Source organism: Ceratotherium simum, chromosome 10 (genome assembly GCF_057802395.1).
Source record: "Ceratotherium simum simum isolate JZ-2026a chromosome 10, ASM5780239v1, whole genome shotgun sequence".
NCBI classification, from domain to species: domain Eukaryota; kingdom Metazoa; phylum Chordata; class Mammalia; order Perissodactyla; family Rhinocerotidae; genus Ceratotherium; species Ceratotherium simum.
The window spans coordinates 69,134,594-69,147,433 of NC_141909.1; the positions used below are offsets into that span (position 1 = coordinate 69,134,594).

General features: G+C 32.8%; 1 protein-coding gene across 4 annotated transcripts in view; it reads right to left on the minus strand.

The window, feature by feature from the left end:
• NBEA (neurobeachin) overlaps window positions 1–12,840 on the minus strand; it is a 690,698-nt gene that overhangs the window by 345,227 nt on the left and 332,631 nt on the right. For all 4 annotated transcript variants that reach the window (XM_087436200.1, XM_014791275.2, XM_087436202.1 and 1 more), the window contains one exon: window positions 4,441–4,502. In XM_087436200.1, coding sequence (XP_087292326.1) covers window positions 4,441–4,502 — 62 coding nt within the window. The remainder of the gene's footprint in view (window positions 1–4,440; window positions 4,503–12,840) is intronic.

Here is a 12,840-nt window from a genome sequence, read left to right on the forward strand (position 1 = left end):
CCGGGCCACCGCAGTGGAGCGCGCACACTTAACCGCTTGCCCCACTGGGCCGGCCCTGATTATATTCAATTTAAAACATCGTGCCACAGTTTTTTTCTTTACTGATTTCAAATTCAACTACATAATGGGCAAGTTTCATAGATAACACTAGATTCCTTAAGAAGTGGAAGAATATATCAATAAATCTTTAGTAACCATCACAATGCTAAAAAAAAAAAGTAGTCACTAAATAATTAAATAATTAAATGTGACATAATTTCATAATGAGGATTTCATATTTCAAAAGCGGCTTGAAAAAACTAGTCCACTCCTAGTTTTCTTACATTTGTAATCTTCTTATTATACACATCAAAAATTCTTTTAGTACTGAGTACTCAAGAATGCGTATTTTTTAGTAAGCCTCCATATTCATCTCGTCTATGTCTTCATGCCTCAATCTTATATTTATTATAGTCAGAAGAAAAGTATGTCTTTCTCCTTTGCACCATCTGACTAAACTGCATCAGACTGGAAAAAAATGAAAACTTTAAATTTCAAAGTCCATATCATTTGAAAAAGAAAAATCGTTCTTCAGTTGTGGTTCTTTTGTAAGTGCTGTGTTTAGAAGTCCTGGGTTATGGCCTTGATCACATCGTGTGATCTAAAGAAGTCACTAAAATCCTTTTTATTTAAGTATATGAAGTATTTAGAAAAGAATAAAGGCAAACAAAACCACAAAATAATTCATGTTAGTAACTTCATACACAGATCTCAGCGACTTACAAGGCTGACTTCTACTTTATGTTACTTATACATTTTTTGGTTTTTAATGAGAATAAAAATGATTTATTAAGTATATATTTGCATAACCAGTGTTTCAAGTCAGAAAGTACTTACGTACCGAGAGACGTTGTTTTTTACATAAAAGTTTCTCAATTTATAAAACATTTTCTATTGACAGATAAGGCACAGAAAAACGCAAGTGACATCTGCTAAGCTTTACTTATGAAAACTTAAAGAAATCCTACGGGATAACATCACTCAATTTTTTCTGCAATACCTCTGATGGAGACTTCCTAAAAAAAAAATCTGGAAATAATTAGAAACTATAATAGTACCTAAAAAAGTTTACTTGAAAACTAAATCTGCTATTCATCAAAGAACACAATACACTCAGAATAATGTAATGGAAAAATAGGGTACACATATAGAATAATGTAAAGCACCTCAACCATATCTGATCGTAAGACGTAAAAAGTTGACAGAAGACAGTATCAGACTTGTGATATACTAAAGAATTCTGTAGGAAACTTGTACTTAACCGATTAAGCACTGATTTTGTCAAAATAATACATGTTAATTATTTTACTTCAGTACATTTTACTTCCAAATGACAGGGAACAAATTTTTTTAAAAAGATGCAACTGAGTGTAACTTTAACATAAATTGAAAGGGAAGAAGAATAAACAGTTACTTCTTAAAATTTACTTTTGTGTCATAAGATGGAAAAGAAAAGTATTCAAAATACAGCAAAAAAATGTTTTGGGTATATGTGAAACACTAAATGCAATATAATGATAATGCTAATATCTTCTTAAAACTTAAAATATGGTTTCTGCAGAGACCTAACATTCCACCGGGGTATAGACTGGATGGCATGTCCCTGGGAGTTTAAAAGGCTGTCCATATGAACCAAATTATCCTTGACAAGTACCTTCAGACAGTTGTAATATGATCTCATTTAAATTTAGACCATATTTTGCACACAAACCACTGAAATAATAAGTTTATTCAGGAGCTCAGATAAGAAGAAAAGAAAAGCTGATATTCTTAATAATATGTAGTTTACATGCAATTTCTGAAATGAAAAGCATAAAAATAAAAGCATCTACTGTGTTGTAGCAAATGAAAGAAAACAAATGCTGCAGGAAATGCTGTATTTTCTTCTCCTTTTTCAACCCTTAGCTACCTCTTCCCTCCAAACAAAATTTTATCCTTCAATGGTTTATTTAAATTTGGAAAAGGAAAAGCACACTTTAAGCAAATAAATAAACTGGAAAATTCCATTTGCATTGAAAACTTATTTTAACCAAGAATTAAATCACAGTGTGGATAATATCTTAGTTGTATTTCTCACTTTGGAAAAAATATATATATAGTACATCAAGATAGCTACTCATTCAGATTTTCAATTGTTTTATTAGTACTAATAACTGTTCATCATAATAACACGAAGCTATCAATACTTGTGAAGTGCTATAAAATAAAACAAAAAGATAACTCAGAACTCTGCAGCTTTAAAGATTCCTCAAGATTGCCTTCTGCCTTGGCAGAAGGACAGCCTACAGAACCATGCTGATTCTACAGGGATCAGCCCCATTGTCGGAGAGATGCATTAAGGCCTGCAGAAGAAAACCCTGCTTCGGAGAGTGCTGTGCCAAGCAATCTCCATAGCACCATTAACTGTATTTATTTCTCTTCATCAGAAGTCTGCTACTGCCATGGTTGCTCTGCTAATGGGTGAAAATAAGATATAAATCATCTTGAATTTGAGTAGTAGAGAAAAATGGCAAATAATTTTAAGAAATTTTGAAGATGTCCATTTTTTTTCTGTGTCCTTAAAAGCAAGGATTTATACTTCCATGGAACAATTAACAATCTACAAAGATGGTTTTGTAAGCTAATTTCACAGTAGAAGAGTTAAATCCTCCCACCTGAATTGTCTTGAAGGAAGATTACTCATTTGTTTATTTAAAAATATTTTGTGGAAAGCAGCATTTCAGTTTAACAGAAAATAACAAAACAATTGGAGCCTTTTTTTTTTCACAAACATACATCTTTAAGTTACTTAAATGAGGTATATGTAATCAATCAACTGCTTGAAATATTTAAATACACTCTGAATTATTTAAAAAAATTCAACTCAAAAATCAAACAGAGATATGTTTATAATATTCCTTTGCTGAAACACTGAAAGAAAGTGCACTGCATAGAGAGCTTAAATTTCTCACTCTTCCTTTCAATCAATATCTGAGGCAAAGTTGCATCTCTAGGGCCCTTAATGGCAGGAATTCCTGGAGCCAGCAAATGAGTAATGTTAAACCTATGATTAGATGATGAGGCCATCAAAGACACTAGACCCTAATGCTACATTCCTCTTTATTTCTCTCAACTGCAGTGAACCCCAGAGCTAAGGAAGAAGGAATTTTAAGCTATTTTTTTCCATAAAAGCATTTTTAAAAAATGTTCATCATTAAGAACCTAAATGGTCCAGACAGATCTCTCAGAATGTCTCTCGAACTCAGGACCCTGGCATTAGGTCACAATTTTCAAATGCCCTGCAGATGAACTCGTGCCAGGAATGCTGTTTTCTTCAACTTCTTCCTTATTAGCATTTTCCCTGGCTGAAAAGGAGGAAATGCACCTAAAGATTTTCCTGTGAATACAATCTCTAAGACAGTAAACCTGAAGACTGGAAATCACTAGGTAAGTTTTTGGTTGTCTTGTTTTTGCTGATGTTTTAAAGGATCAATTGAAGTCATACTGTTGTTTATGTGGGAGTTAGCTGTGGTTTTAGGCAGACATCAGGTCAGTAACTAGAAACAGTTTAGATGTATTTTTCTTTCTATTGGGGAAACTAGGAATAAATGTAATAACTACTTATTACAAATATACATAAGCTCTATTTTCATTCTCATATTACAAAATATTTAATACTTATATGAAAATTAAGAGCACTAGGAGACTGGACAGAGCAGGTGAGAAGAAAGATCATTAGATGTGTATTTTAGTTATCATAAAAATATAATATATAAATGTTTAGTTTCTTACAATTGCTAAAAAGAAACAATACCCAACAATTACAATTCTATTTTTCATTGTGATTATTAAAGATAAATAGCCTAAGTAGATTTTTAGAATTTACACTGACATATACAAATTACATTTTAAAGAAAGGAAAGCAGCAAAGTATCGTATCAAAGCCCACTCACTAATGAGCTGTATTAAGTACTTTGTTTCGCTATTAAGTGAAAAAAACTTAGTTTTCATTATCTCTAATCTAATAGAGAAGGAGAAACCATGTAATTAGCAATAAACATCAAAATTATAAATTATACTGTATCATTTTTAAAAGGTGGGATGTAAAGAAGGATATCAAAAGATCTAAATAAATAAATATATATATATATGCAGAGATAAATAGAGAGAACAATACAAGGATACGGAAGGGTGGGAACGAATAAGACAGCTAAACAGAGAAGAAAGGAGAGGGAAACTAAATCAATTTTTACATGCTAAGACCATCTACATAATACTTCTCAATATAAATTATTTTTCTATAAATAGATGGAAATGTTAAAAATATACAAACATACATGTATATGCACATACATTCTATTGTTAGTGACATGAAAGCATCTTCCTGTAGTTTACTGTAATCAAGCAAAAGCGATTTCCCACCTGAGAACAAAGCAGCATAACCAGCTCAACCACAGACGTGCTGGACTTCATACAAACGAGGCCTACAGGAAAGAAAGGTCAGAACAGAATGAAATCACAGTGGTGGAAATCATCATTCCCCGTTCATTCATTATATAGTTCCAATTTATAAAAACTTTCTTTACAATACAACTCCTAAAATAAAATGAATGGAAACATTCACCAACACATATATTTATAGCATTAATTTAAAAATATTCAGATATTCAAAAATATATTTAAAATACTAAAAAATTGACTTCGTGCTTGGGTTATTTATTTAGTTAAGGAATTTCTTATATTTAAACAAGGTGGGAGATGGTGATCAAAATTTTTAGAGCTGCTTTTATTCCAATGACCTTTGCTATGTGATTGTCTCCTGCAGTGAATTACAATAATCATTGAAAATTTGCCTAAATTTTCTTCCAAAAGACAAAATTAAAATAATTTCTAAATAGGTAATTCCCGATAGGTTGCCCATTGTTTTTAAGATAATAAAATGAATTTCACACACAATTAACATATTAAGCAATGTTTCTAAAATTTTCCATTGTTCTGCTTCCATGTCTCCGAATAGACCTCAGAGGAATAAATGTACTAATAAGTACGTACTAATGGCTATTCCTCAGTGATCACTTACTATGTGCTGGGCACTGTGTAAGTGCCTTATGTACATGGTCTCATTTAATTCTCATTCATACTCTGTGACATACCATTATTATTCCCATTCTAAAGGCCAGAAAATATTCTTCCTATAAACAGTTTAAACATTAATTATTCATCAAGACTTTTTCCAATTAAAAGGATGGCTGCTGTATAACATTTTATATAATAAGAAAGCAGATCATTGGTAGTTTTTTGAAGTGCCAACATAGAGGAAGATGTCACCACGGATTAATCACAATCCCTGGACGAAATTATGTTAATGATGTTAGCTAATTTAAAAAATATTTTTAAAGGTTTTCCAGTGTTTTTAAAAATTAAAATAACTTAATAGACTTGCTTTTCTTTTTATTTGAGGACAAATGTAATCAGTAAAAGCATTGTATAGTAAGAAATGCCATGGTCTTACATTAGTTGTTGCTAAACGGAAAGTTGAAGCGAAACCATTTATTTTTTTCTTCTTAAGGTGATTTCAATAAACAGTCTCAAATGCCTTCTAGACACTAGCATGTATATTCATTGTAGGTAGTGGATAAATACCCTTGTGTGTCCACTCTTCTAACGACCCTATCCTTATTGTACAGACAGACAGAACAAGCTGTAAAAAGGCACTAGTATTCCATCTTATCAGATCTTTGGGCAGACAGTTAACTAATGAAATAAGAGGCAGATGTGAAATGCTCATTTCAGAGACAATTGCTGTAATTGAACAGCAATTCTCATTCTCAGGAGCTGGAGAGTCAGAAAGATTAATGGAACATTTATCACCTGTTGGCTACTCAACTATTTGAAATTCTGACAAACTAAGCAAAATGCCAAAGGACTACGCATATGTACTCTGTATCAATTTAGATTTTAGACAGTAAGGCTATATAAAGAATTATTCAGCATATATTCTGTGTACTAGAGTTTTTTAATACATAACTTGAAGTAAAAATTAGGAAAAATAGGCAATTATATTCATTTCTCACAGACTAATATTTTAAAATGAACTTCTAAAAAACACCCATGTAACAAGAGCATGCATAATTTTTATAAATTCTATCATTCCATCATAAGAAATATATAAACAAATACTCCATCAATGTTTTGTTCAAAAGAAATAACAACAAATTGACAGGATAGTAAAGTTGCAATTTGCAAACAGTACTCTCAGTGCTTTGAAAAAGGCCATTGTGATTTCAACTCCACAGACCCTGGCACCTTTACTAATGTGTCTTGTCTAATTAGTTTCAAACAGAATGAACTAATGGATTCTCCTCAGAATAACAACAACAACAACAAAACCCTAACCTTGACAATGAAAACACAAGCAGAGGCAATTTTGGAAGACTTATCAACCTTCAAAAATTATATAATCAGTTTGGTTGGAACTATTTCTAAGTGTTAACAAAAGTATTCCTAAAACATATAGGTAAACTCCATGTTTTTTACTAGAGATATTGAAAATATAAGCAGTGTCTGATGACACTCTATCCTTGCACATTTTCTAAATAAACGAGCATCTATATTTGACAATTTAATATCACCCATATTTAAAACATAAGTAATAAACATGGTTTTGTATAACTCAAGAAAGCCAAATTGATCTAGTGATGCTATAAATAACTCAGGTTCTCTGCATAAGGCAAATATTTTACAAATGTATGTCTCAAACAGGTTGAGTTTTTCCTTTTTGTATCTAGCAAGAAATTCAGAATCATATCAACTCATTTAATATCTCCTTGTATAAGCAAAGTATAGCGTTAGCACTTGGGAGTTTACGGTAATGAACGAGATATTACCTATACCTTCCCAAGTGCTCCATATTTTAATTCAAATCTAAGATCACCTAACATTTACACAGAGCTTTATCATTTACAAATCACTTTTATATATGCTGTCTCATTTGATTCTCTTAACAACTCTCTGAATAAGTTATTGTTACCTCATGTGATAGATAAAAAATGAAGAGATTCAGTGACTAGCCCAAGGTGTTTCATTCAGTAGGTGGTGAAACTGGGACCTGAATTCAAGTCATCTAACTAGAAAGCAAATTTCATCTTTGCTGCAGAGCTACATAAATAATTCAATATTAACAGGATGCCAATATGTGACTAGAGAAAGGTCATAATGGTTAATTCTAACATGGATGATTTTATCAGTTTTCTTGGAGAAGTTCAGACGGGGACAAAAAGCACTAGCTTAAGCAAAAAGTATAGAGAAAGCAGGGAACAACAAAAAATCTGAAAAGACCCCTACAGTTTAGGGGATGGATAGCTAGGGTACAGGGGGTGTTTGAAAGTGGGAATGTAGGGCTAGGGTAAAATTCAAAGATAGATAAAGATTGAAAGAAAATTATAAATTTTTATAAAATTTTATAAAAATAAAATTATAAATTTTTTTGAAAGTTAAAAGGAAGAAGTTAGAGCAAGTTATAAAATGGGAGAAATGATACTAAGACCCAGTTATGGCATTTCTAGTCCATGATGACTTTTCCTGCCTTGTCAATTAAGAAATAGACCCCAAAGGAGCTGTACAGATGAGGCTCTCCAACAAAAATCCAATTAGAAGTGTTGACCAACTAACAGAACATTTTCACCAGCAAGTACATATTCAGCAGGATAAATATTCTGACTAGAAATACTAATCCTATACTGCATACCACACTAGCTTACCAGTATAAAGTGAACACCCGGAGTGTAGACAATAAATGTATGAGGGAAGGAGGCTTGTATATGTGGGAGGTACTCCAAAGGTGGGGAAAACTGCCTGTAAGAGCCTTTCAATATACTATGAAGTACACTATTGAAAGATAAGTTCTGCTGAGCAGTTAAGATACAAGTGCTTGAGATGATTAATTAGGTGGACAAATTTGAGGTGGTCCAGATTCAGGCAGCAAACAAAGAATGGGTCTAGCTGCCATCAGCTAGAACACTGGCAGTTCTTTTGGGTTAACACTAGGGGTAAGACATCAGTTTCTACTTTCAGAAATATACTCCCCTTGCCATAAATACAAAAATCAACCAAAAGCCCCTACCAAAACCCACCAAATTGCAAAATGAGTGTGAAGTTAAAAGTTTGACTTGTGGGATAAACCTACCTTTCCTTAATACAAGAACAGTGAAAGGTACAGTGATGCTGTTGTAACACAGAGCTATCAGAACTCTTTTGAGTCCATCTGTGGGTCTGACTACGTATCTGTAGAATTAGAAGACCAAGTTAAAAGAGCCCTTAAACTTTAAAATAGTGTGGAGAAAATCCATCTCTGGCAGGATGTTCCTCACAGTGGGAGGTGAAGGGTACGAAGCGTTACAGTGACCAGCCAGGAATCACACCCACAGGTAGCACTCATCTTTTAAGTAACATCAGAGTTTTCTTTCAGCAAGGGGCCTCTTCCAAGAGAGGAGATCAATAGACTTCTATGACTAGGGCAGTGCTCTGAGTACATTCTCAAAAAATATCCATTAAATGAACAAATCTAGAAACCATCATTCACTGAGTAACTACTGTAGTTGACAGAGAAAAAAATAAGTAAGATTTTGAGGAAAAATAAGAATATTTTTTAGAACGAGAGCCCAATTCACTCAAAAATCATTTATTGAGCATCATGTTTAATGTGCCAGACACCATGCAAGATACTAAGTTTAAAAAGAAGTGAGGAAAGTGGGACAGATTACATAAACAAATAATCATGATATACAATCTTAAAGTGTTAGAAGCACAGAAAGGATAGTGAGCAACTCTGCTGAGGAGAATTTATAGGGAATGTGATATTTGAGTTGGATGATGCTGAACTTATCTAGATTAAAAAAAAGGGAAGAAGGAAAAGTCATCGAAGGTGACAGAAATGTTAGAGGTATAAAGAAACATGAAATAGCTGGTAAAACGAAGTTGGAATGTTATGCTAGGGAGTGCGGAGGATGGAAGGAAGTGGGTGGAAATGAAGACAGAGAGGTAGACAGGAGGTAGGCCATACATGGCATACTATTCCTGTTGGCAACAGGAACCACTGAAGGATTTTAAGCAGGGGACAGACAGAATCCCATCTATTTTGGAAAGATCACTTTCTGTCAGTGGTAATAGGAAGAAACCTGCAACTGTAAAGTCTAGTCAAGATCATGAAAGCCTAAACTGAGGGCAGTGACTATGCAAGTAGAGACAGATTTAAAAGACATTCTGGAATGAGACAATAAGGTATTTTAGACAACTGAATATGAAGTTAAAGGCTAAAGGAGCAAACAGAGTGTGAATGATGGTGCTTTTAACTGAGAGAGAGAAAACAAATGAAGGCACAGGTTTGCAGAAAGTGCTGTTTCATTCTGGACAAAATTAGAGATATAGGCAAAAAAATTAATTTTGAGCTTTAGGATTGTTTGTTTTTTTTGGTATAGATGCTATAACTCTGACAAACCAGATATAAGTCACACAGATAACATGATGTGGAAGAAAATATAGTCGTGGAGTTTTTATAAGAGTCCCACTAGTAGACTACTGGAACTAATCTTACCAATCTAGTTTTAAGATCTAGTTTTTCTATTTATCCTCATAATAAAATATACTAATTTATTTTCCATCAAATAGATATGACTATTCCAATAATATGAATTTTAAAAATCCAGTCTGCTCAAGACTATTTAGTTTTTTTTGTTTTTTTGTTTGAGGAAGATCAGGCCTGTGCTAACATCCGATGCCAATGCTCCTCTTTTTGCTGAGGAAGACTGGCCCTGGGCTAACATCCGTGCCCATCTTCCTCCACTTTATATGGAACACCGCCACAGCATGGCTCGACACACAGTGCGTCGGTTCATGCCTGGGATCGGAACCGGCGAACCCCGGGTCGCCGCGGAGGAGCACGCACACTTAACCGTTTGCGCCACTGGGCCGGCTCCAAGACTAGTTTCTAAATCACTTTCTAATGATTTTAACTTTTTTAAACTCCAAAATTAGTAGAGATTAATCGCACTGAAATAGTTGAAATAGTTTCATTTCCATAATAAATGTTGAATAAGACTATAGGCTTTGAAAGGACTCTTGTGTGCTCACGATGCTTCATCTGTTTTAGTTTCAGTGATGTACAGCTGGTAAGGTCTTTAAAATTCTCTGTTCTCTGTAGTTTTCACATTGTGTTATGAAGCATTCTAAGATACAGTGTATAACTATAAAGGATACATCTTTTATGACTTTTGCAATGTTACACATTTCTATCAGCATAATAGCAATTTCCTGTTTGGTTTTTTTACCATTCTTTCACTTTTTATCTGAAACATACAGTTTATTTCCCTATTTCATCACTGTGACACGTTTTTTGTAAAAAATTACTTTCAGTGTTACCTTTTAAATCATCTGAACTTATTAAGGTCAAAAACTTTATAATTAGCAAGCTGAGCAATTAGTGTGACTTTCTAAGTTAAAATCAAAAAACCAACACCAAACAAAAAAAATCAATATTAACCATCCTTTAAAATAACAATAATGGCTTGAATTTTTATTGCTACAACTGATATTAATATATGTACAAGTACTAATACTTACTATTTTGACTTGACATTTGAAGATTTGCCTACATGTTCTTTCAGAGATTTTAATTTAAAACTGCATTACAAATGGAACCAATTATAATGTTATCTTAAAGGAACTAAAGTAACGTTAAGTTCATTTACTAAGAAAAAGCTTTTTAAAATGTATTTAAACTATTACAGCTTATTTTTATATTTAGGTTACAAATTTTAACTGAAACAAAAAACCCTCAAAATACTGTAGAGACAATGAGAGTTCATTCATTCATTGATTTACTTTAGTGCACTAAAAACTAAGTTATCACAAACTTAACGGCAGTCTTACTGTCTTTAGAATAGGAACAAAACTGAAGTTTCTGGATCTATCATATATCGAGTCAGCAAACTTTTTCTGTAAAGGTGCAGATAAAATAGTTTAGGCTTTGAGGACGGACATAAGTTTCTGTCACAACTACTCAACTCTGAATTGTAGTGCAAAAGCCACCATAAAAAATATCTCAACATGTGAGCTTGGCTGTCTTCCAATAAAACTATTCACTCATCCCAAGGTGTGTGCATACATGTGCATGTGTGTGTAGAGCACATATACTCACATAGACACCTACAGATTTTTAAAAGTGCAGTGGAAATTATTTTAGATGTATGTCTATGATATTTTATAATTCCAAAATCCAAAAAGCTCTGAAAAAGCTTTCTTGTAAGATTGTTGCAAACTCAATTATCAGCAAAATTTCACCTAGTTAATGTGATGCTATTTACAATCTTTATTCCACTTACTGTGACTATCCCTATGTATTACTGCAGACTTTATTAATGTGTTTGATTAATGAGCTATCCCAGACTCCCCTGAAGATGCTATGAAATATACATATAGTCACCTATTACCTTTCTTAAATCCCAAAATATCTGAATTACAAAACACATCTGGCTTTAAGGTATTGAATAAGGGATTTCAGGCATTTATTAAAGTAAAAGAAATGTGACTCAGCTTTTTAAAAGTCAGAAATTAGTGGTACTCTCTCACATTAAATATTTGAAAGATTCATAAAGAAATTAATATTAATTGCAATTTCAAGTAATTTGATACTGCATCTTTCCCCATGGAAATTTCATTTATTCAGAAGAACTAAAAATTTATTTCTGTATGGGAATGGTTGGCTAAGTGCTTTTAAATTGTAAATCTAGAATGTTTAAGTTGCTCAGAAACAAAATTAGCTGTAATCATAGTTACACAATATCCAAATAGTCATTTGACTGATTTATTGAAATAAACTCTCTAAACTGTTTTGTTTTGTTTTTTGGTCATTGTGTTGACACAGCCTAGGAATCTTGTTGGCTGTGGATGTTTTTTCCTTTTTATACTTTTGCTTCTGCTAGGAATTTTTGGATACTGGTAGAGCTGAAGTTCCTAAGACTCTTTCATAGATAATTCTTCCACAGAATGATAGACTACAATAAAAAATGAAGTTATAGTGATAGTTCCTACATAGATATTTACCAGTGATCTGATTGTAATATGAGCTGAGCTGAAGAGGATATTCTCACGGCATTATTATTAACACCTATTAAATGTGAAACACTGCTGCAAATTTACCCTTTTGTTACTTATGCTTTAGAAACCACGTCTGTGCCAGCCCATCAAAAAACGTCATATCAGGGTAAATATTCCGGCAAATTCTTGATGTCTAGTGTCACTCTTTTCTTGTCACCATGTGACTTTAACTTCCGTTTAAACATTCCATTAAAATATCATTTTTCATTTACACATACTAAAAGATAGATTACAATTTCCAAGTCATGGAATTAATTAAGTTTTGAGTTGGCTTGTCTCTTGAGACATTTTCATTTAAATAATTTATTTAAGGAACTATAAGTAAGCCACTGCTGTATGCACAGAGATAACACAGTCTTTGACCTCAAGGAGCTAACAACCCACTTACAAAGATAATATATTTATGAAGGAGTCTTAGAGAGAATTATACTACAAAACTTACATTAAAGCACCATGCCTCAAAATAAAACAATTACTTTTGAGATTTTCATTAAACACTTTTATTCATAGTATTAGACTCAAGCTTCCACTACAGAAGTGACTGACCTGAGTCTTGCCCTTTTCTTGACTTCCTGATTTAATCACAACAGCAATGAATAAGGATGAAATAAGGGAAATAAGAAACATTTTCACTATCATAAATCATCTGGATCCCTCAATTCTCTTTGG